Source organism: Artemia franciscana, unplaced genomic scaffold (assembly GCF_032884065.1).
Source record: "Artemia franciscana unplaced genomic scaffold, ASM3288406v1 PGA_scaffold_164, whole genome shotgun sequence".
In the NCBI taxonomy this organism is placed as follows: Eukaryota; Metazoa; Arthropoda; class Branchiopoda; order Anostraca; family Artemiidae; genus Artemia; species Artemia franciscana.
Genome location: NW_027062636.1, coordinates 60,002 through 86,546, shown reverse-complemented (window position 1 = coordinate 86,546; position 26,545 = coordinate 60,002). Strand labels below are relative to the sequence as shown.

The window sequence follows — 26,545 nt, the reverse complement described above, 5'->3', positions numbered from 1 at the left end:
AGAGCTCGATTAAACCAAAAATGAGCATAAATAAAGTGAAATAATCTTCTAATTGTTGAATTACCACAAATCACCATCAGTAAATAAATGAAACTCTTAACGAACAAAGATTATATTAAACTAGCTGTTGGTGTGGCCCTTCGCGCCATACCAACACCTAGTTGGTGGGATGCATCGTAAACCCCCAAGCCCCCCCCCCCCCCCCCCCCGGGCGCGTAAGTCGTTACCCACCGTATTAGTTACGCGCCATTGTTGTTGTGTCCCTGCGTCTCACCTGTGAATATATATATATATATATATATATATATATATATATATATATATATATATATATATATATATATATATATATATATATATATATATATATATATATATAGGGCCGACGCAGGGACCTTAGTAGTCAAGAAGCGTCATTAATTCTTAAATAATAATAATAATAATAATAATAATAATAATAATAATAATAATAATAATAATAATAATAATAATAATAATAATAATAATAATAATAATAATAATAATAATAATAATAATAATAATAATAATAAATAATAATAATATTAATAATAATAATAATAATAATAATAATAATACGTACTTCGCTGCTCCACTGTCTCGGCATATAAATAGATTGTCAGGTTTACCGACTCTTGAACATGCGACATATAATTGTCCATGGGAAAAACAATCTGTATTCAGATCTACACCGCATTTTTCTAATGATTACCCTTAAGCTTTGTTGATGGTGATTGCTAATCGAATATTCCCTTCGTCATTTATATATCCCCCCCCTGTGCCCCCCGGCGTCCCCATTGTAATGTGTCGCTGTGTCCCGGTCATCATTTATATTTCCTGTGTCCCGGTGTTGCGGTCTCCATTTGTGTCCCGGTTTCCCGGTTTGTAATTTCTCTTTGAGTGTCCCGGTCGTCATTTATATTCCCTGTGTCCCGGTGTCCCGGTCGTCATTTGTGTCTCGGTCTGTACCGTTCATGGTGATTGCTAATAGAATATTCCCCGTGTCCCCGTCGTCATTTACATATCCCCCTGTGCCCCCCAGCGTCCCCGTTGTATTTGTGTCCCAGTGTCCCGGTCGTCATTTATATTCCCTGTGTCGCGATCGTCATCTGTGTCCGGGTCTGTAATTTCTCTTTGAGCGTCCCGGTCTTCATTTATATTCCCTGTTTTCCGGTGTCCCGGTCGTCATTTGTGTCCCGGTGTCCCGGTCTGTAACGTCATTGTATAATGACGTCATATACAAAGCCTTATATACTTATAATGACGTCATATGCGAACCCTCTTTTTACAAAAAAAAAACATACAAAAACAAACATGCATACAACTTATTTATATATATATATATATATATATATATATATATATATATATATATATATATATATATATATATATATATATATATATATAGATGACTCAGTCAAACTCAAAAAGAGCACAAATTAAAATGAGTAGGGCTGAAAATCCCCATTCCTTCTCAAGACAAGAACATGATTTGTTCTTTATTTATATATTTTAAATATTTTTCGGTTTTGCAAATAGTTGAGAAATGGATAAAACTTTAAGAAATATTATTAATTGGTAATTTAAGGAATATCTGTATCTGTATATTAAACAGACAAAACACGGTTATTTGTTAAGGTTCTAGGGTTGGAATATTATTTGATTTCTTTTCTACTTGTTTTGGCTTAATGGAGCTCTTGACTTTTCCTTTAAAAAATTTATTCTTTGGAGAGTGCATTTTAAAATTAATAATGATATGGGACAATATAACAGTAAATATCCATTAAGCGACATAAGCTAGAGAAATTTTGCTCTCTTTTAGTTATTCTATTCATTTTGAATTTTACTGTTTGGTTTGAAATAATCCGCGTGGCTTGAATTTCCAAAAATTTTCGGGACACAATTGTTCTAGTGCTTGATTCAAGCTTAAACATGTTTGTTTCTCAAAGTAATTCAAATAAATGGACCCGAAAATATTCCACGGAAAATAACCCCCCCCCCCCTCCCACAACCCCCCTTTCGTGTAAAATAAAGCCCACGGTAAGTATTCTATGAAAGGGAAAATACTCCCATCTACCCGAGTATATAGGAAAATATGAAGTAATAAATCTAACAGAAAAAAGAGCCCAAAAAGATGTAAGAAAATCTCGACAAAAACACTATCATAAGACTACCGAAGCAAAGAACGATGTTGGCAAAATGTATTTTTTGGAGGGTGGGGGTTGACCAGAGCAATTTGTATAGGAGAAATTGTCGTAGAAACTTCAAAAAGGGCTCATTCGATTGGAAATTGAAAAAGCTGGTGCCTTCTTTAATTAAAAAAAAACAAGCTCTTTCAAGAAAGTAAAAAGCAACATTAAAACTTAACACAAACAGAAAGTATTATTTCTATTAGGGGACTGGTGCCTAGTCAATACTCACTCTTTACGCTAAAGCTTTATTAGTGCTTTCAAAAGAGCTATTTATTCTAACTAAACAGCCTTTTCGATTAGGAGGTCATTCTTCAAGAATTGGAAAAAAAAAATCAAACTTTAGCCTACACAGGGAGGTATTGACTTGGTGGAAAACCCTCTAATACACGTTGTGATTTCTGTTAGTTTTGTCTTTATGTTATCCCTTACTTTTAGTTGAAAAACTTGTTTTTTTGTTTAATTTCTGAACGTATTTTTAAACAATGCCAGGAAATCCGGCACCCCCTTCATAGCAATGTCCTTTTCTTCATGAAAACCTCCTTCATGGATAAATCCTCCAGAATTTATAAAGTATTTACAGAAAGCTTGATCGTATAAACTTTTTATGGAGCTAACTGGAATGGTAATCAGAAGCTCTAGTGTCCTTTTTAAGAGTCAAAATGATCAGAGCGGAGGCGCCCCTCCCCACACACACACACGCACACACATATAGCGATTTCCCGAAATGTATTTAATGTAATTTTTGAGAGACTCCTTTTATTCAAAATAGTTTAAAGATCAAATAACTGGGCTTTTGGGTTGACAAAACCACCAGAGCCTTGGGGTGAGGGTTGTAAGTTATGTTCCTGGGGCGTTTAAGGCTCATGTGAAGGGATGGTTGTATAAACTTTAGAGGTGGCTCATTTTGTTGAAATTGGAAATTCTTTTTCCCTTTTAATTAAAAAATGATGGAGGTCAACTAACCCCCCTCCCCCCTACTACCACCCTTTTCCCCAAATTTAAATATCACAATAAAATAATAATGTAAGCAATATCATAGACAGTGCTGCTCTATCATAGCTAGTAATATCATTGATATCTTAAAGGAGCTAATTTGGTTGGAAAATCATAGTTCTAGTACTATTTTTAACGGGTCAAAAGTAATTGGAGGGCAATTAGTACTCCTCTTTAGCTAATAATTTTCCAAACACTTTTAATCAAAATTTTACGGCAGCTATTTTGTTCAGTATAGCTGAACGGTCTTCTAATTATATCTTTACGGCTATTGTGTAGCAAAACCCCCCACAGTTATACAAATTGCTCATTGTGCTTAAAGACTAAATGCTACCTTAAAATTAAATCAAAAGGCACTGTTTGTATGGTGATTGTAAATAAGAAATATCAGCGATGTCCCAAGGAAGACTGAGTGTATTAAGTTCAAACTCTCGGTTCTACTTCTACTACTACTTTTGCTCTTAAAATTAAACTAAATCAAAAGTGTGTTTATGTATCCAAGCTGTCAAAGAGCAAAGATAGAATTTTTTGGGAATGGTATTCAATTTCATTTTTCAGATCAATTAGAGGATGTATAAAACTAAATTAAACACTATTAGTTGTATCAAGATATTCAAAAGGGTGTATTGCTAAAAAAATTTGAAAAAGTTTCTCCCGAATCCAAATAGCAGGCCAAACTATGAATTCTTAAAGAAAAAATGAAAATACTTTATCTATTATTTTCTTTTTCCTAAAAAAGACTATGTCAATAAAACGAACAGAAATTAATTTTTAAAAAAAATTCCATTAAATGAGTTTTTAAAGAAAAGTAAATAGCTCTATTAAACTAAAAATGAGCAAAAATAAAATCAAATAATCTGCCAAGCGTGAAATTACCACAAATCAGCATCAATAAATAAATGAAAACCAAAACAAACAGAAAACACAAAAAAAGCCGAGTCAAACTCATTAAGAGCAGAAATTGACATAAGTATGGCTAAAACCCCTATGTCTTCCTAAGGCCAGAACATAATTTGCACTTTCTTCAGGATTTTTTTTTTTAATGTTTTTTATTTCTAATAACCAAATATCAAAAAGATCCTAAGGAATCTATTAGCAAATATATTTATATATATATATATAATATATATATATATATATATATATATATATATATATATATATATATATATATATATATATATATATATATATATATATATATATATATATATATATATATATCATAAAAAGAGAAATCACCAATGCAACAGCACAAACACAAAAAAAAAGAGACAGAAGGAGAAAAGGAAGACTGTTTTCCTAAATTAGTGACTAATATAGACCAGCACTTGAAACATTGAAAGGACAATCGTTTCCCAATTGCAAAATCTTTTCCACGAAAATAATAATTTAGTGCGTCTGTTCAAAACAGCCATCGCTTTGATGCCTACTGATACGCATAAAATTGTTATTTCCGCTGACAAAACGCCTCCTGGCCAACATGTGCGTAGATACAATGCTCCAACTATCGACGAAGTGGAAATCGTTATGGTCAGTGATCAGTTTTTACCTCGAGATATTATTCTTCATAAGCGAAACGCTCAGTTGGTAAGAATTGCTGAAACTCATCGATGCTACGATGCCCTACAAAATCCTATCATTTTTTGGGATGGAGCCGACGGCTATCACTTTAATATTAAATTGATGAATCCAGCCACTAACAAAGAAATGAATAAGAAATGCAGTGCAATGCATTATTATTCCTATAGACTAATGATTCGGCAGGATGAAGAAAATTATATTTTAAAATGCCGTGAATTGTTTCAGCAATTTGTCGTTGATATGTATGCTAAAATTGAATCAGAACGTTTGCTATATATCCGCCTGAATCAGACCAAGCTCCGCTCTGAACAATACATTCATTTGCGAGATGCAGTTATAAATGACGGTAATACCACAAACGTTGGAAGATTAACAATTTTACCTTCGTCATATGCTGGCAGTCTCCGTCATATGCATTAATATGCTCAAAATGCTATTGCGTATGTTCGTCTCTATGGTATGTTCGTCAGATTTATTTATTACATTTACATGTAATAAATCTTGGGACGAGATACTGCAGCTTTTACTTCCAGGACAATCGGCGGTTCATAGGCATGACATTACGGCCCGTGTCTTCCGGCAAAAGTTGAAATCACTGATAAACTACATAGTAAAACTTGAAGTGTTTGGGACAGTGCGATGCTGGATGTACTCAGTGGAATGGCAAAAACGAGGTTTGCCACACGCACATATACTAATCTGGCTACATAAAAAATTACTTCGAACGAAATTGATGATGTGATTTCCGCTGAAATACCTGATAAAAATGTCGATAAGGGGTTACATGATATTATTGTAAAAAATATGATGCATGGACCTTGCGGTGCACTGAACGAAAATTCACCATGCATGGCCAAAGGAAGGTGCACAAAACAATATCCTCGACTTGTAGTATCAAACACAATTACTAGCAATTATGGTTACCCACAATATAGAAGAAGATCTACTGAAGATGGCGGTAAAACAGCAATAATAAAGAAGCGTAACGGTACCACCATCGAAGTAGATAACCAGTGGGTTGTTCCATATTTCCCATTATTATCAAAAACATTTAATACACACAAAAACGTTGAATACTATAACTCTGTAAAGGCAATCAAATACATATGTAAATACGTCAACAAAGGCAGTGACATGGCAGTTTTTGGCTTGCAGTCCGAAATCAAAGATTTCGACAAAATCGTACAATATCAGGCTGGAAGATACATAAGTAGTAATGAAGCTGTTTGACGAATTCTTTCATTTCCGAGACATGAACGTAGTCCAAATGTTGTTCACTTAGCGGTACATTTACAGAATGGTCAACGTGTTTATTTCACGGAAACCAACGTGCAACAAAGAGCCTTGAATCCACTGGATACAACATTAACAGCTTTTTTTTCGCTTTGCAAAAATGATTCTTTTGCAAAAAAAACTGCTGTATACTGAAGTGCATTCATATTACACTTGGAATACTAAAAATAAAGTATTTGAACGTCAAAAACAGGGTAGGTCAGTCGACGGCCAGCCTACCATCTTCAAAGATACGACGATAGGAAGACTCTACACCGTTCAACCCAATCAACATGAATGCTTCTTTCTACGCCTGCTTTTGGTGAATGTACCCGATCCAACATCCTTTGAGTATTTGAGAACTGTAAACGGTACTATACATGACACTTACCGTAGTGCATGCCAAGCTCTGAATTTATTGGAGAATGACCAACACTGGGATAACTGCATCAATGACGCGTGCGGAACGTCAACTCCAAGTCAAATTCGTGCATTGTTTGGCATCATTTTAACAACTTGCTCTACATCAGCTCCTACAGAGTTATGGGAAAAATATAAGTCAAAAATGTCCGAAGATATACTCGATCGAAAACAGTTAGAGACGTCGGATATGCCTTTTGATTTTACATCAGAAATTTATAACTACACTTTAGTTATTATAGAAGATTTGTGCGTACGTATGGCAAACAAACCTCTTCAGGATTTGGGAATGCCTTCACCTAACCGTATCGCTGCTGTATCGACATGTTTAGAATTGGATCGTGAACAAAGTTTCAGTACGTGTGATCTATTGTCGTATGTACAAAATAACGTTTCCAAGTTAGGGTCGGAACAAAAAGACATTTATGATACGATAATGCATTGTGTCGATAACAACGTTGGAGAAATTTTCTTTTTGGATGCGCCAGGAGGTACTGGTAAAACGTTTGTGATAAAATTGATTCTGGCATCAATTCAATCAAAAAATGATATAGCGTTGGCAATTGCGTCATCTGGAATAGCCGCAACATTGCTGCCTGGTGGAAGAACTGCTCATTCCGCTTTGAAATTGCCTCTGAATTTGCATTCTACAGAAACTCCCACGTGCAATATTTCCAAATCATCTGGGATGGGTAAAGTATTGCAGCAATGCAAACTTATTATTTGGAATGAGTGCACAATGGCACACAAAAAATCGCTCGAGGCTCTGGATCAATGCTTGAAAGATTTGAGAGGGAAGTCGAAACCCTTTGGCAGCACATTAATATTGCTTGCGGGAGATTTCAGGCAAACATTACCTATAGTACCTAGATCAACTCCTGCAGACGAAATGAATGCTTGCCTGAAAAATTCTAATTTATGGGCACACATAAAAATATTAAAATTAACTACAAATATGCGTGTCCGATTGCAAAACGATGACTCTGGTCAAACATTTTCAGATCAATTGCTGACAATTGGAAACGGAAAGCTCCCAGTAGACTCAATTTCAGGACGTATACAACTGCCTGCTGATTTCTGTAATTTAGTGACTTCCAAAAATGAATTGATTGAAAAAGTATTTCCGAATATTCTAAAAAATTATAAAAATAATAAATGGCTAAGTGAAAGAGCGATTTTCGCACCCAAAAATATAGACGTCCACGAAATCAACAATATTGTTTTGACCAAGATTCAAGACCAGGCAGTCCTTTACAAGTCAGTCGACACAGTTTTGGAACCAAATGAAGCGGTTAATTATCCATCTGAATTTTTAAATTCCATAGATCTTTCAGGGTTTCCACCACACGTGCTACAACTAAAAATAGGCGTACCAATAATACTTTTAAGAAATATCAACCCACCAAAGCTTTGCAATGGCACGCGACTTGCCGTAAAAAAAACAATGGAAAACCTAATAGAGGCCACAATCTTGACAGGGCCTTTTGAGGGTGAGGCTGTTCTTATTCCTCGCATTCCCATGATTCCAACGGATCTGCCTTTTCAATTTAAAAGATCGCAATTCCCAATTCGATTAGCATTTGCAATCACCATTAACAAAGCTCAAGGTCAATCATTAGAAAAATGTGGTATAGATCTTAATACTGATTGTTTTTCCCATGGACAATTGTACGTTGCATGTTCGAGGTTCAGTAAACCTGACAATCTATTTATATGCAGCGACAATTGGACAGCGAAGAATGTTGTATATTCGCAAGTTCTACGCAGTTAATTTGTATTGTATCTATCTATCTATCTATCTATATAAAAACGAGTTGTGTGTATGCATGTTTGTTTTTGTAAAAAGAGCGTTTGCATATGACGTCATTATTAGTACATACGGCTTTGTATATGCACAGACAATGGGAAAGCCAAGAATGTTGTATATTCGCAATTTTCACGTAGTTTGAAGCACATATATAAATCTATCTATATTCAAAGGTGGGACACAGGGACATAACTACAATGGCGCGTAACTAATATGGTGCGTAACGACTTAAGCGCGTGGAGGGGCTTGGGGGGGCGCGAAGCACCCCACCAACTAGGTCTTGGGGTGGCGCGAAGCGCCACCCCAACAGCTAGTATATATATATATATATATATATATATATATATATATATATATATATATATATATATATATATATATATATATATATATATATATATATATATATATATATATATATATATATTTATATTATATATATATATATATATATATATATATATATATATATATATATATATATATATATATATATATATATATATATATATATATATGTATATATATATATATATATATATGTATATATATATATATATATATATATATATATATATATATATATATATATATATATATATATGTATATATATATATATATATATGTATATATATATATATATATATATATATATATATATATATATATATATATATATATATATATATATATATATATATATACATATATATATATATATATATATATATATATATATATATATATATATATATATATATATATATATATATATATATATATATATATATTAATCTGACAACCAACGGTTGTTATTATTATCACTTTTTTAGTAAAGTGCAAATTATGTTCTGAACTTGAAAAGACATTGGAGTTGTCAGCCATACTCCTTTTAATATTTCCTCGTTTATAACATGAATTTTCAGCAAAAGTCTTTAGGACTTTTTTTATGCAATAATTATTATCTTTTGTAATTTCTGTTCGTTTTGGGTTTAATTTATTTATTAATTTTGATTTTACACTTGAAAGATAAGAAAACCAACTCATAGAATCTTACAACGCGTTTGTCTGTAAAAAGTTAAGAAATAATAATTTGTTGATTCCCAAGACCAACTATGGTTTCAAAGAAAATAAACCCTCCTAAATTTTTGTGGCTATATGTTTTCTGCTTAATTAAGATGATTTTTTGCCCACATTGCTTTTCTTTCTTTTTTTTAATCTGGCACCCGCTGCAGCCAAACATTGCAGAAGTTCATGTGTAAGTCTTCAACAAAAATGGATTTGTAGTTTTTCTAAGTTTTTAACGTACTTAGAGTGTGTAAATTCCTCTCACTTATCAAAAGAAACTAAAAAACTACAACTCAAATAAACTACGTAATTATAATGTAGCACCGGCACCATAAAACAGTATACGGCAATGAAAAAGTATTTTCACTCTTCATTGTGGTAATATACATGCGCATCAATTGTGGTAAGAAGGTTTGTCATCTCATACAAAAATGCAGAAAGGGAGGAGACAAAAAATATGGATAGTTACCGGCTCGTCTCCCCTCCCCCTCCAATTAAAACCACTGCTATTTGTAAACTCGCTCGTTCAATACTCTCTAGTTATTTCTTGGAAATGGACAGTAAAATATAAAGTATTCATTTTTCTCCCATTTGGCATATCTTCAACGCAAGCATTATGCTTGAATTTCTGAGTTACTGATTATAGGTTTTAACACATATGTACAGGGTTTTACCATAGAAAATTCAAGACAAACTTTACTTACTGTTATTCCACCCAAACTTATGGGTTCAGCCAGAACCTTTTGTACATAATCAAAGTTCCTATCAAGCTCGTCCTTTGAAAAAACTCCTGGAATCTGGTAAAAGAAACCTTCGGTCATATTTCCTATCCGTCGTAGCTGATTTCCAATACCTGATGTTTTAAGAGCTGATTCCTGACCAATTAATGTAATCCTATTTTTTAATGCTAAAGACAGAATGTGGGGCTCTAAAAAACCATTTCTATGATCAATACCAGAATAGCCAATGATGTACAATATTGCTCCAGCAGGAGCACCATATTCAGCTATTGTTCTAATTGCTCTGTCAATAGGATATGAAAATGTTGAAGAGACGTCATCGCTTTGAGTCACAGTGCTTAAAGCTCTCTCAACTTCATCTAAATCTTCCAAATAATCAATCGAAAGCCTTATATCAAATTTAATAGCCTGTGCACCAGAATATGTAGCGAACCCAAAATGCCTCCCAACAAATGATTCTGAGGCACTAAGTAGATGACTTTTTATAATTTCAATATCTATATTTGGATAATTTGTTAGTCCAATATCAAAAATTGCAAATATTACAGGCGTTGAAAGCCTTTTGACTATTTTAAAAGTTGTTGGTTTAGCAACAGTGCCGGCGTCTGGAAAATCTTCATTATTCTTCATCATAGTCTCCCAGATTGATTGATAATTGCAGAGATGGTTTTGTTTTGAGGGAATAGATTTTCTGTGATAAGCTACATCATCAAACTGTAGAGCCTGAAAGAAAATAACATGGTAAAGGATTTTTAATACTATATAGCTTCTCCATACATGGACTGTCGCAAAGCTTTGAATCTAGGCAATGAAAAAAAAAAGAAAGTCCTTATCAATGAAAATAAGGCGGAAAACAAAAAAATTTAGAAGTAATGAAATTTTTAATTATTGTCTTATTGGAAAGCTTTTTATATTGGACAGAGAACAAAATTTTTTAAATATTGTGAGAGTTTTATGTTTGAGAAGGGGTGATGGGCAAAAACATACTAAAAAGAAAATCGAAAACTTTGATATATTTTACAAGAAATTTTGAATGTTTTCTAATAAGTAATGCATTCAGTTAACTCATTTAGAATTGACGATTTACAAAATTCCTTCGATCCGTATTAAAAGTAATAAAATAGTTAAAGAAGATAATTAATAAATAATGAATTGAAAATTCTGAATTCATAATTTTTCCAAAATAGCACCTTCCCTTTACGCTACTATATCCAAATAGCTACTACCCAAAATAGGCTACTACTTCCCTTACGCTTTAGGCTTGTGTCCCGTTTCAACTCTACTGAATTTAATGAAAAAAAAAACTAATCTCAAACAGTTCTTGGTAACCAACTGTAGTAAGGAGTGACCCGGCTCAATAGTAGCCAAAACTCTAAAAACCGGAATTTGATACCAATAGCTACATCAAAAAAATGCATTTTAATGTTGATTTTAAATATATAAGTTTCATCAAGTTTAACCTTACCCATCAAAAGTTACGAGCCTGAGAAAATGTGCCCTATTTTAGAAAATAGGGGAAAACCGCCTAAAAGTCATAGAAACTTAACAAAAATCACACCATCAGATTCAGCATATTGTATACTCCCTCATATGCGAAATAAAAACATGCGAATACAGAAGTTCGTTATGTAAGCTAATTTGTAAGTTACGTATATCTTTTACTAATAAAAACGTTTGTAAAAATCAAAAGTTCTAGTTGCCTTTTTAAGTAACCAAAAATTTGGAGGGCAACTAGGAATCCTCCCCCGCTCCTTTTTCTTCTCAAAATCATTCGATCAAAACTATGAGAAAGCCATCTAGCCAATAACATAAATATGCTAATTTCGCTTTAATTATTCATCTGCGGAGAGCCAAAATCAAAATATGCATTAATTCAAAAACGTTGAGAAATTAAATGAAGAAACAAGTTTTTTTAACTGAAAATAAGGAGTGACATTTAAGCTTAAAACGAACAGAAATTAGTTTGCAAATAAAAGGGGCTGCTCCCTCATGAACGCCCCGCTCTTTACGCTAAGTTTTTTTACTGTTTCAAAAAGTAGAGTTGAGAGAAAAAGTCAAACTTTAGCGTAAAGAGCGGGGCGTTGATGAGGGAGCAGCCCCTTTCATATACAAACTAATTTCTGTTCGTTTTAAGTTTTAATGTCGCTCCTTACTTTCAGTTAAAAAAAAACTTGTCTTTCTTATTTAATTGAAATTAAAACAAACAGCAATGTTGAGCTTTGTAGATTGTTTTCTGTTTAGATCTTGTTGTGAGCGTGTAAGTTGCTTTTTAGATAATTACCTTTTCTTTTCCTACTTTATTTTATTTCTTTCTTTTGGTATAACATTCTTTTAGCATTACTTCTCTATCAATTAGACTTAAAGATACTACCTTCAAATAGTGTGTTCACGCATTTCTTTGGTCTAAGCTGTCGAAACTATTGTAAAAGCTATCTTCCCTAGTAGTTAGATATAGGTAGCAAAGTAGCGCTGCCTAAGCAAAGATTAAAGCGGGACCTATGGCTCACTTTTTTTAACAACAAACTTTGTATCAAAAATTATTTGATCAGAAATTAGAAGTTTAAATGTGATAAGGACTTTTAATAATTTAACAGTCAAATTTATTAGAGGGAAATCTACCGCCCCACGTCCCTTATTTTCAATGACAGCCGATATTAATAGTTTATTTAGCTTAGTTGAAAGGCTCTATACCTATTCATTTGTGGATAATAATCCCCCCCCCCCCTAACAGCCCTCGGGATATGGGCGGTGCCTATCTTGGGCAGCGCAATAGCACTGCCTAAGTAAAGAACGATGTGGGCAGTACCTTTTTAATACTCAAAAGTCATTGAATGGCAACTAACCCCCCTCCCACGCCCGAAATACATCCAACCGAAATGTGGGATAGTGATTTTGTTCAAGGGTTGAAAGGTCTAGAAATGATGTCTTTCAGGATGTCAACCCCCCCCCCCCACACACCATAGAAACTTCTATAAAAGGGGTTCATTCGATTTGAATTTGAGATGGCTAGTGTCCCTTTTGATATTCGAAAGTAACAGGAGGGTGAGTCCCCCCCCACGCTCATCATTTATCCAAACACTTACTAAATTTACTAAATTTTGATACAGCCAATTTGTTCAACGTAGTTGAAAGTGATTGGAGGACAACTAAACCCACTCCCTAGCTCACCCTTTCCCCAAACACATCTAATCAAAATTTTGAGACAGCCATTTTGTTCAACGTAGTTGAAAGGTCCGTAAATTATGTCTTTGAAGATGAATACCCCCCCCCCCTCCACAGCCTTCAGGAAAAGGGTTTTAAGTTATGCCATTGGGGGATATAAGGCTTTTATAAAAACCGCTGTCGTAGAAACTTCTAATGGGACTCAATTAATTTTAAAATGAGAGCACTAGTTCCTTTTTATTAGTCGACAGAAATTGGATGGTGAATCCCCCCCCCCCACACCCATCATTTCTTAAAGCTGTTCCAATCAAAATTTTGAGATACCCATTTTGTTCAACGTAGATGAAGGGTCCGGAAGTTATGTTATTAAGGATGACAAATTTCCCCAGCCCTAAGGGCAAGGGTTGTAAGTTATGCCCTGGGGGCATATAAGATTTTTTGCAGAAAGCGTGGTCATATGAACTTGAGAGAGTGCTGATTGGATTGGTAATCAGAAGCCCTAGTGCTCTTTTTAAGAGTTAAACTGATCGGAGGGTAGCTCCCCCCTCCCATACAAACACCCGTCGTATTGTCCTGAAATGTATCTAATAGAAATTTTGAGATAGCCATTCTATTCAAAATAGTCTCAATATCATGTAACAAAACTTTTGGGGTTGAAACAAGCCCCCAGAGCCTGGTGGCAAGAGTTGTAAGTTATGCCCTGGGGACATATAAGGCTTTTATAGAAACTGTTGTCGTAGAAACTTCAAAATGGGATCATTTGATTTTAAATTGAGGGCACTAGTTCCGTTTTTATTAGTCGAAAGAAATTGGAGGGCAAATCCGCCCACACCAATCATTTCTTAAAACTCTTACAATCAAAATTTTGAGATACCCATATTGTTCAACGTAGATGAAAGGTCCGAAAAATATCTTTTTGAGGATGACAAATCTCCCAAGCCCTAAGGGCAAGGGTTGTAAGTTATGCCCTGGAGGTGTGTAAGGTTTTTTGCAGAAAGTGTGGTCATATGAACTTGAGAGGGGGCTAATTGGATTGGTAATCAGAAGCCCTAGTGCCCTTTTTAAGAGTTAAATTGATCGGAAGACAGCTTCCCCCTCCCACACACACACCCGTCGTATTGCCCTGAAAGGTAATATCAAGTAACAAAGCTTTTGGGTTGAAATAAACCCCCAGAGCCTGGTGGCAATAGTTGTAAGTTATGCCCTGGGGGTATATAAGGCTTTATAGAAACCGTTGTCGTAGAAACTTCAAAACGGGCTCATTTGATTTTAAATTGAGAGCACTAGTTCTGTTTTTATTAGCGATTTTGCTCAAAATACTCCTAAGATAGATAGATACATAGATACATATATGTTTATTTACGACAAGAATTAAACCATTTAAACAAACAGCGCAAATGCCTAAATAACAACGCCTACAGGGTTGAAAAAACCCTCCAGTGTCCTAGGAAATAATGTGTAAGTTATACTCTAGGGGCACATAAGCATTATGTGGAATGGAAGGTCGTATATACTTCAGATAGGGCACATTTGATTTGAATTTGATAGATATAGTGCCATTTTAAAAGTCAAAGTGATTTGAGAGAAACCAGCCTCCAGCCCCCTTCCCCATGCTCATCATTTTCTCAAAGACGTCCCATCAAAGTTTGAAGATAACAAATTTGTCATTGTAGCCGAAGAGTCCGGAAATTATGTTTTTGAGTAAGACACTCTCCCCACAGCTCTCAGAGCAAGGGTTGTTAGATATGCCTTGGAGCATGTAAGATTCCTATAGACCGAGAAGTAGCATATACTTCGGGGGGAGACCCACTGGACTGGTAATTTCAATTTCTAGTGCCTTTTGTAAAAATCAAAGTGATCTGAGGGCAGATATCCCTCCCCTAACACGTCATGTTTTCACGAAATACATCAAATAAATATTTTCAGACAGTCATTTTATTCGAAATAATCAAAAGATCACATAACAAGACTTCTGGGGTTAATACAAACCACCAGAGCCTGGGGGCGAGGGTTGTAAGTTTTGGTGTTAAGCGCTTAAGATTTTCATAGAAGAGATGGCTGTTTTAACTTTGGAATAGGCTCATTTGGTTGAAATTTGGAATTTCTATTTCCTTTTTAAGTGTCCATTGTGATGGAGAGCATTTAGCCCCCCTCCTCCCTGAAAACCCCTCTTTTCACCAGATGTATCAGATTAAAATTACAAAATAGCAGTTTTATTAAAATAGTCCAAAGAGCATATAATAATACCTCTAGAATCGACGCAACCCCCCAGCACCCCGAGGATAGGGTTGTAATTTATACCATGAGGGCATATAAGGTTTTTAGGGAATGGGCGGCTGTACAAGCTTCAGGTGAGGCTCATTTGACTTGAAACTGGAACCTCTCGGGCCCTTTTTAAGAGTCAAAGTGATTTAAGAGCAGCCAACCCCCTACTGTCTCCCTCCACGCTCATCATTTTCCTTAACACTTCCAATCACATTTTGGAAATATCAATTTTTTTCATTGTAGTTGAACGGTCCAGAACTTATTTCTGTGAGGAAGACCCCCCCCCTCTCCCTACAACTCTAAGGGTAAGGATTGTAAGTTATGTCCTAGATGGTTTTGTCCGCTGTAGAAATCAAAAGTAAGAACAGAGATTTCACCAATGGAACGACGCATTAAACATTGTTTAATAAGTTGTGATAAGTTGTTTAGCTCACTGTGAGAATTCTCTGCATAGTTTCTTGATCGACAAAGCAAGATTTATGTGTTTCCTATTTCCAGAGATATTCCACATGGAAGAGAGAAAATCAATTAGTGGAAATAGGTTTACAGGATATTATTGTTATTCATTTGAGACACAAAATGCATTTTATGTCATTTTTATGTGAAACCTCGGATTGATAACCTCCCTTTTGCTTTTCCGTGTTACCAGGGCTACCTAAACAACAAAAGTACCCTAAACACCCAAAACACGAAGGCACTGCTGAGGATCAATCTGACCAAACCCGGACAAGTCACTTTTACACTAATTGGCGATATAGTTCTGGTATTTTGAGAGGGGGCTGCTTCGGCTTGAAACAACGAGCTCTAATTCTACTGTCAAAGACAAGGGAAAATAAAAATAAACACGGGAAAATTACAATAAAAAAATGGAAGAGACACGAAAGACTGCAGGAATAAAAGATAAAAAAAAAACACTCCCAATAGTATTAAATATTGAAGATTCATCTTGTAACGAAAAATCTAAAAGATGAAGACTATTTGTTGTACATACAGGTATTATCAACAAAGCAATTATCAAACACTACTGAAACACTTCATTCTTAGGGCACTGAAATCAATGTCATAAATGTAGGAAAGGGTTATTTTCCATTGTAACATCGCTAAATCAAAGATTGTCTCCTTAAATGCTGAGAAATTTACCGTAAGCATACCCACAACATATAATACTTCGTGAAAATCAAAGTTTTTAATTGATAAATCTTTTATTCACTTTACAATTTGGTTTTGAGGTCCTTTGTAGTCCGACGAGAACGAGCATAAGCCATGTAATTTATTCAACATTTTATAAAACAAACATTTTCATTATTCCCTTCCATCCATTAGTTATATACATTTTTCCTTATAAAACTAAAGCCTTCGAAAACATATAAAAATTACTTTCTAAAAATAAAGTGACACCCTCGTTACATTTTAGATATGGCTCTTAAGTTTTAATATCATCCCTTACTTTTAGAAAAACATTTGATCTATTTCAATATATTTTTGTCTTTAATTTTATATTTCCTTATTGTTTGAAAAGGAAATAGAATTTAAAAATTTTTCATGAATCAGGTTTTAGTGCGATTTTATAAGGGTTAGCTGTGTGATGGCACCCAGCGGCACCTGTCATTGTCGCTTAAATGTTTTCTGACATTTGGATATCTCGATCGATACTCTTTATTTGAACAGTGGGGACATTCCATTTCATTTTTAGATCGTGATACTCCATACCATTTCACGTCAGCGTAAACCCTGTAACTGGCATACGAAAAAGGGTGCTGGTTACCCTTCGACCACCTTATAACATCCCCCTCAATCCCCCTATTAGTTTAAACTTAATACACTGAGCCGTGCTTGAGATATTGTAAGTATTTCTTTGTGTTAAACAGTGTGCATATACTATTTATTGATTTAATTTAATATTCCCCCACACCAATCCCAAAATTTAACCTTAATCCCCTTAGCCTTTCTGAACACACACAGGATGAAACACTTCCCCTTTTCCTAACAATAAATCCTGAATACAAAAATAATCAAATCCCATAATTTTTAATGCTTGTCCTGGGCTCTTTGGGGGGAGGGGTTAGGGGGAATTGCATACCTGGAGTAATAGTTACTAGACCCTTGGAATGTTTAAACCAACATTCGTCTTCGACAACAAGCATTCACATATTTTGATTTATTGTGTTAGGTGTCCATCTTAAAACCTTTGGGTCTTATATAATCCCCCTCAAATAGTTATTTGACTCTTAGAATATATTTAACAAGGTGGCGGTTTCACTATCATGTTCAAATGCAGTTGGAGGTAGGGTAGCTAAAAAGGGCATGGAAGAGGATCGGGCAGCCCTAAGACCACTTTTCATCATCCTCCTGAACATGGCCTGAAAGTTTCGGCTGAGTACCCTCAGTCTTTCTTAAAATATTGTGCATCCTCTTTTTTGATAATCAGGATGCAAGTAGTACCTTTCTGATTTAGTCTAAAATAATCCTCAAGATCCCCAAAGTTTTCACCATTATACCCTGAGTCTTTCCGGATACACCCAGAGACAAACATTTCTCCTTTCTAAATGATAGATCCTACATTACAACACTGGAAAAATTGTACAATTTACAACTCATGCCCCGGAGCTGTTTGGGGTATGGCGTCCTGGGATACATAGCGATCAAACCTTTTGACTAGTTTGAACCAAATAACAATTTCAAAGTTGTGACCAGTTTCACAGCAAAGGGTGTCCCCTCTTTTCAATAAACAACCTTAAATATAAGCAATGAGGGAATTATATAACTTACTATAGTTGCCCCAGGGACTCTGGGGGGTTATATCACACACGGAGGCATATTTATTTGACTTCTCGACTATTGTGAACAAGATCGCTATTCAAATGGGCAGTGAAAAGACGAACAGGAAGGGGACTGATTGACCTCCGACCGCTTTTTAACATTCCCCTTAATAAGTTTTAAAAGTTTAAACTTAATTGCCTGAGTCCTGCTTGAGATGTTGTAGACCTTTCTTTATGATAAAATAGATGCAAGTAATATCCTGTGATTTAGTTTAAAATTTCCCCAACTTTCCCTGAAATTTAACCTTAATACCCGTAGCCCCTATAAAGACACCCAATATCAAAAACCCTCGTTTTTCTTAATGATAACTCTTGCATTCAAAAATAAGCAAATTACATAATTTGCAATCTAAGCCCTGAGATCTGTGGGGGGGACTGGCATCCCCGGAAACATGGTTTTTATACCTTTGGACTGGTTTGAACAAAGTTGCTCTTTAAAATTTTGACCAATGATTAGGATTGGGAGCATCTGTAAAGTGGAAAGGGGGTTGTTTCCACTCTGATAGTTCTTTCACATCCCCCAAAACACCCCCTGAGAGTTTCAACTTAATACCCTTAGTCATTCCTTAGATATTAATTATATGCCTTTGACAACTAGTATTTACAAATTGTGTTTGGGATGCCCTTCTGATAGCCTTCTCACAATTCATGTCCTAGCGCTCGGGGGAGGGGGCTTTGGCACTATAGATATTAGACTATTTGACTAGTTTCAAAAAATAATAGTTTCAAAGGTTTGATCAGTTTTGAGCAAAGGGGTAGCCCAAGAGGGCTATAGGGAGGTTGGTTATTCTAAAGGCCTGTTTATTTGACGTTTCGGCTGTTTTGAACGAAATAACCTTCGGAAGATTTTAAACAAATCTATTTGGGGCAAAAGGACGTGGGGAGTGAGCCAATTGCCCTCCCATCGCTTTTTACTCTTAAAAAGTGCACTAAAATTTTTGATTTCCAATCGAATGAGCCGTTTCAAAATTTATACGACCGTTCCTTCAATAATTTTTCTACATGTTAATAATGGACAACTTAAAACTTGTGCCACAGGGATCATGGAGGATTTTCTTATCTCATAAGAGTATTTATTTGATCTTTGGACCATTTTAAACAAAACTAATATCTCAAAATTTTGATTGGATGCAGTTGAGGTAAAAAAATAGGCGGGGGAGGGGTAACTGGTTGTCTTCCAATCACTTTTGCCTGTTAAAAAGGGCATTAGATCTTTTGATATTTAATTAAATAAGGCTGCTCTTAAGTCTATGTGACCAAGCCTTCCATATGAAGTGCCTCTGATAATAAAAAAAATAACATTAATACATTGAAGCCTTGTAGCCCGTTTCTATTAGTACCGCTTATGTGTTGTCTCTGATAAGAATTAAATAAAAAAAAACTAGTGTTTTTAACTGAAAGTAAGGAGCGACATTAAAACTTAAAACGAACAGAAATTACTCCGTATATGAAATGGGTTGTACCCTCCGCAATTCCTCGCTCTTAACGCTAAAGCTTTTAATTGTTTTAAAAAGTAGAATTGTGGCAAAGAGTCAAACTTTAGTGTAAAGAGCGAGGAATTGCGGAGGGGACAACCCATTTCATATACGGAGTAATTTCTGTTCGTTTTAAGTTTTAATGTCGCTCCTTACTTTCAGTTAAAAAAACTAGTTTTTTTTATTTAATTTCTGAACGTTTTTGCATTAATGCATGTTTGATTTTGGCTCTCCGCACATAAATTATTAAAATGAAATTTGTATATTAATTCTTTTTTGGCTAAATGACTTTCTTTTAGTTTTGATCAGACGATTTGAGAAATAAGGGGTGGGGAAGGAGGCCTAGTTGCCCTCCAATTTTTCGGTTACTTAAAAAGGCAACTAGAACTTTTAATTTTTAACGAAGGTTTTTATTAGTAAAAAATATACGTAACTTAAGAATTAACTTACGTAACACACTTTTATATTCTTATATTTTAATTATGTATACGAGGGGGTTTGTACCCTCGTTAATACCTCGCTCTTTACACTAAATCGTAAGTTTTGTCCCAATTCTTTAAGAATGACCCCTGAATTAGAAAGGCCGTAGAATAAATAGTTGAAATTACTAAAAATACTTTAGCATAAAGAGCGAGGTATTTATCTCCTCCTTAATACCTTGCTCTTTATGCTAAAGTATTTTTAGAAACACTTATATGCGTAATAATCTCTGTTCGTTTTAAGTTTCAATGCTACTCCTTACTTTCAATTGAAAAAACGTTTTCATGTTTATTTTTTCATTGTTTTTTTATAGTAATGTTAGAAAATCCTGCGCCCTTTTCATTGAATTTTTCTTCCCCCATGACATATTCCTCCAAGGAAAGATCGTCCCACGTAGCCTCTTCCCCTCAACCCCACCCCCAAACCAAAAAAATCCCCCTGAAAGCGTCTGCACACTTCCCAATTACCATTACTGTATGTAAACACAGGTCAAAGTTTGTAACTTGCAGCCCCTCCCCCAGGGATTAGGGATTACGGGGGTGTAAATCATTCTTAAAGACATAGTTATCATGGTTTTCGACTATGCGGAAAAAAATGGCTATCTCAAAATTTTGATCCGTTGACTTTTGGATAAAATGAGCGTGGGAGGGGGCCTAGGTGCCCTCCAATTGTTTCGGTCACTTAAATAGGGCACTAGAACTTTTCATTCCGTTAGAATGAGCCCTCTTGAGACATTCTGGGACCACTTGGTCGATACGATGACCCCTGGGGAAAAAAAACAACAAACAAATAAACACGCACCCGTGATTTGTCTTTTGGCAAAAAATACGAAATCCCACATTTTTGTAGATAGGAGCTTGAAAGTTTTGCTATAGGGTTCTCTAATACGCTGAATGCAATGGTGTGGTTTTCGTTAAGATCCTATGAGTTTTAGTGTGTGTTTCCCCCTATTTTCCAAAATAAGGCAAATTTTCTCAGGCTCGTAACTTTTGATGACAAAGACTAAATTTGATGAAACTTATATATGTAGAATCAGCATGAAAATCCGATTCTTTTGATGTATCTTTTAGCATCAAAATTCCGTTTTTTAGAATTTCGTTTACTATTGAGCCGGGTCGCTCAATACAGTTACCACGAACTGTTTGAAAATATAAATGGAAACAAAATCGCATTATCCTATATTCTGCTACTATGGCTATGACAACTACTACTACTAAGGCTAAAGGTACTTAGAATCAATACTTTGGCAAATACTAAGAAAAAGTTGAACCAAACCCGAACATACTATGTACAGGAGATGGTAAAAGGGAAGTATAAAAAACATCTAGAGTAATAAATTAATACTTACAGGGCCCGTTGTGGAATTTTGAACCCATGAAAAGGCACTATAGACATGATAAGAATGCTTTGTCTGATGCAACTAATACTACTACTAATGTTACTACTTCTGTTATTAATGCTATTAATACTACTACAAAAGCTAAGTGCATTAAGGGGAAATTTTCAAGTAATTTTGAGGAGACGTTAAACTAAATCAAAACATTAGATGCATACACTTTGTCCAAGAGGACATGTCAGCAATGCCAGGGGAATTGTTTAGGGTGTTAAATTGAAACTTTCAGGACATTCTGAGACGGATGTTTAAAAATCCAAAAGGTGATTTGTGTATGCTCTTACTACTCTTGCTACTAATTTTATTACTACTATTACAAGCATTACTTCTACTACTACAAATACTACTACTACTAAGGCTGTGGATGTAACACTTTCAGGGAATATTTAGGGGTTTGTTGAGCTGAAGTAAAACACAGTATGTACATGTAGGATGTATAAATGGCGTTTTAGCAGAATCTCGGGAATAACTCAGTGCATTGAGTTTAAACTTTCGAATTATGTTGATAGGGACGTTGAACAAACCAGAAGACACTATTTGCATTGCTGCTGTTCCTTCTACTGTTAGTCTACTACTTCCACTAAGTATTCGGGTTAGCAAAGAATAATTTTCCGGAAACTGTGTGGGGAACATTGAGCTAATTCGAAACACAGTATGTGTACTTAGGTTGTCGAAAGAAAGTATAAGCAAAATCTCAGGAACAGCTTAGAGTTTTAATCTGACTCTTTCAGGGCTAGGTGAGCGGGATTTTGAACTAGCCCAAAGACTAAGTTGAAAGTTCCTGGACATCTTGTAGCGAAGTTGAACTAACAAAATAAGTAACATGTGAGCGTACCACACTGAGTTTAAACTGTGCTTACCTCCTTAGACACGTTATCAATATGTAATACTTTGTCACTTTGTAATGAGCCCACAAAAAAACTGTCTGGAAAATGACAGAACGTATTTTGGCCGAAAAGCCCATTCATTTTCAAAAGTCTTATGGTATTAATGCTTTGCAATTTTAATTCATATTTATCAATGCTGAATTACGCCTCTTGCTTTCACTTTCCTGAAACAGATGCATTTCTGGATTCCGGTGTAAAAAAATTCTGCATTTCTGGATTCCGGTGTAGTACCTTTTCCGGTGTAAAAAAAAGTAAAATGTGTTGAAGCTTCATAGTTACTGATTCCTGAATCCAACATTTATAAATAAAAATTGTTTAAAATAAAACAGATACTTACACCCGGAAGATAATGAAAAGACATGAGCGAAACAGATGCAGTATTGTCATTATTTGGGAAGAAACGGCAGTCATCAGCATAAATACCAGAGTCGTTTGCAGCACAGGTTGTACCGTCAATCCTTGAAATAGAGAAAATAAATTTGAAGCAAAAACATTATTGTTAAATCATGATAACACTCTAAGCCTGAAGTTAGACCATGATATTGAAGTCCATGCATTACTATATACATTACTATATACATGCAAGTACTATTTGATTCAAAAAAATATCGTGCACAGTGTTTCAAATATAAATGATATTAATTGTCTAAGTACACAGGGTCTAGGTGGATGAAACGGCTAGAAATTATAGAGATATAAATTTATAATTGTTGAGGTTTTTAAGACAGGAACTTGAAAAAATTATAAAAGCAGCATGGCAATCAGATTTTGGATTTTGCTGGCACATATAGTACAGAAGTGGAAGTATCACAAAGGACGTGCACTTTGATTCTTTCGATGGTGTCTGAATAATCTTCTCAACCGTTAGTATCATTTTTCATAATGTGCACGACATAAAGAGTCTCCCTAGAAACTGTACGGAGCTTTCCAGACTACCAAATGATACTATAATACCTTTTTATTAATGACTAAACAATATCATTTAAGAAATTAAGTTAATTTTGTATGTTTTGAAAATCCTTAGTAGTACATGTTCCTTGAATTTTACAGGCACATGCTTTTGGGGTTTTTCCAGAGCTTCTAAAGAGTAGACGTTTGAAATGTTAATGAAGTAGTTCTTGACCCTTGTTTTCATCATTCCAATAAAATTTGGAAATTTTTCTCCACTGACCAAAAAGCTTTATAAATATCATGAAAGTTAAGAGTTAATAACCACGAATCTGGCGTTGTCGACTTGAAACTTTAAGGGGAATGAAGCAGTGGGAGAGTTGAACTGAATACAAAAATTATTTTGAAATTGGACCTTCAAAGAAAAGCAATGAGCAATAAATGCATAAATGGAGTCATCCAGAGGTTTTCGAAGCTAACCCTTCAGGGAAGTCTTAGTTTTACTTACTACATTTTCGGTGCGAGGGTGAGGGGGAAGATCCATATCATAATTTCCAATAGACAGTCACACAATATTTTTGACAAAAAAAAGCGAGTGATTAAATTTGATTTTTATCCCAAAATTTTCGATTTCTTACGATGTCACTGTAAAGTTGTTAGGAGCATCAGAAAAAAAGCATTTTTTGCTGCTGCAATGTTATGAAAACTGCAATATTCTATGGTTTTTCTGAGAGGTCTTTGGAAGGCAAGTGAGTGAAATTCAATCATTCTCTAAAATTATTGTTGAGAAAAAAAACAACAACAGAAATTGAGAGAAAGGCTGATTAACTAAATTGTAACTCACACTAATATTTCAACTAACGGTGCATACTATACAATATTCTTAGAGCATAGTCGCTCTCGACTCTTTGATTTTTGTAAAGTTTAGGCCGACAGTGTTTGAGAGTACTTTTCAAACTCCAATACCTTAATGAAGAAATGTACCAAAGCCAGCTTATAATAGTGTTGAACTTACAAATTACCTTTAATCACATAACTACATAATTGAAATACCAGAAAAACATAAAACCTTGAACATCGTCAGCAATTTTAACATAAATATGTGCTTAGTTCATCACTTCGTGTTGGTTTTTAAAGTTTGGCATGAAAAATAAGAAACTTGTAGCAATTAGGCTACTATATTATAAGAGTTTCAATAAGGTTTGTCTTTGACTATTTATGTTGATATGATGTATAACAATATAGCCTCTTCATGAAGAACATGGGAAATTCTCGAAACAGGGTTTTTGACGGACAAAATAGATTTAATTTTCAGTAAATAGAATTAAAAAAAAACTCAATTTCATAATAGGTGAATAAAATTATAAGAGAAAATTCTGATTCTAAGATTCTGAGGTGTGCTATTTGAAGGACGAGATCATAATCGTATTGCGATAGCAGCACTTTGGTTTTGTCCCGGCTTTTTTTTTTTCGATGCCGCCGATGTCGGCTTATTCCAGGAAACTGGTAAGGGTCTAACTTGTGCGGTTCTTACGGAAAATGTGGACATCAAACCAGATAGATGAATATGGCATTACATTATGGAAAACTTTACAGAACTCTTGCCTGGGGCCAAAAAGGATGGTTTTTGCTTGTCCACGAGCCGGAGCCTATGGTGTGCGAAGTGATGTGGAGTCATATAGCCTATGTCAGAGAGGAGTATCTCAAGTTGTGCAGCCAAGCTTTCGTTTCATCAAACCATGTTTCTGCTTTCGAGAAGAAAGCTCCGTTCCAGCAGGCAAGCAGGCAGGCACCACTTTCAGATTTACAATGGACTAAAATCTATAAATGTTAAATATATGCGGCAGTTACCCGGCCCCACAGCCAATATATCTTCTTTGAGTGATAAATAGAGAAATTTACCTAAGCAAAAAAGCGGCATTTTCCCACGGGTCCAAAAGTGCTACCGTGATTTCGGCTGGGTTTATTATTTGTTTTCTCGGACTTGGGATTGAGGTAGAGAAATGTTATCAGATGTACCTCTTAAACTTTAAAAGTTCAGTCATTGCTAAAGAAATTAGAGTTTATCCTTTGCTCCTTTCTAAGTGGTGACGTTAGAAAGTTGGCCTACGGCAAAAAAAATAAAGTTTTGAACTAAGAGAAATGTTATCAGATGTACCTCTTAAACTTTAGAAGTTCTGTCATTGCTAAAGAAATTGGAGTTTATCCTTTGCTCCTTTCTAAGTGGTGACGTTGGAAAGTTGGCCTACGGCAAAAAAAATAAACTTTAGAACTAAGTAAGATAGAATTTTTTTTTCGATGGCAATCGATAGCTCTTTATGAGCTGATCAAAGTATATGTCATCCATTTTTGATAAAAAAAATTCCTTCATGAGATATACTAGTTTGAAAGTTTCAAGGGGTCGACAACTTCAGAAGCAGGGTACACACTGATACCAAAAATAGGCAGATACCAATTTTGAGACATGTAAGAGCTGTGAGACATCTCTTAGCTTATAATCATCTTCGGCAGTGAGGGGTTTGCAAATTTTGCTATTTGGTGTACCTATTATTTGTTTCCAGTGTATTTGATGGTAAGACCGAGTTGGTTCCAGTGGTAAGACATATAGGGGACGTGTAAGTAATAACTGTCTGTTAGGCTACAATCATCTTTAGTGAAGAGGGGCTTGTAACTTTTGACAGTTGGTGTAGCCTACCCATACTCACTGTAACCCTGAATTAAGTGTTTACGCAACGGGTACAAACGATACCGTAAAACAACGAGGCAGTTTCGTAATAATTAATAGAGTGTCATCTATGGTATGTTGACCCCGAAAAGTTACGGATAGCTTTATAATACCAACTAGATCATATAAGATACTGTTTCAAGTTTTCATCCCTTCTTTGGGTATTATCGATAGCTCGTGATGAGCTGATAAAAAATTTGTCATAGTAGTTTCTTCATAATTAATAGTGTCATTTATGGTATTTTGATCCTGAAAAGTTACAGATAGCTTTATAATACCAGCTGGATTATATAACATATTGTTCTAAGCTTTCATCCATCAAGTCTACGATCGAAAAGGATAAAGTTCAACTG

The 26,545-nt window shown here is 34.9% G+C and overlaps 1 protein-coding gene across 1 annotated transcript in view; it reads right to left on the bottom strand.

Annotated features, from left to right (window-relative positions):
- Positions 1-9,482: 9,482 nt before the first annotated feature.
- LOC136041339 (calcium-activated chloride channel regulator 1-like) overlaps positions 9,483-26,545 on the bottom strand; it is a 29,282-nt gene continuing 12,219 nt past the window's right edge. The window contains exons 5-6 of the mRNA XM_065725970.1: positions 22,917-23,037; positions 9,483-10,821 (exon numbers count right to left, since the gene is read on the bottom strand). Of these exons, the coding sequence (XP_065582042.1) occupies positions 9,973-10,821; positions 22,917-23,037 (970 nt within the window). The 3' untranslated portion in view covers positions 9,483-9,972. The remainder of the gene's footprint in view (positions 10,822-22,916; positions 23,038-26,545) is intronic.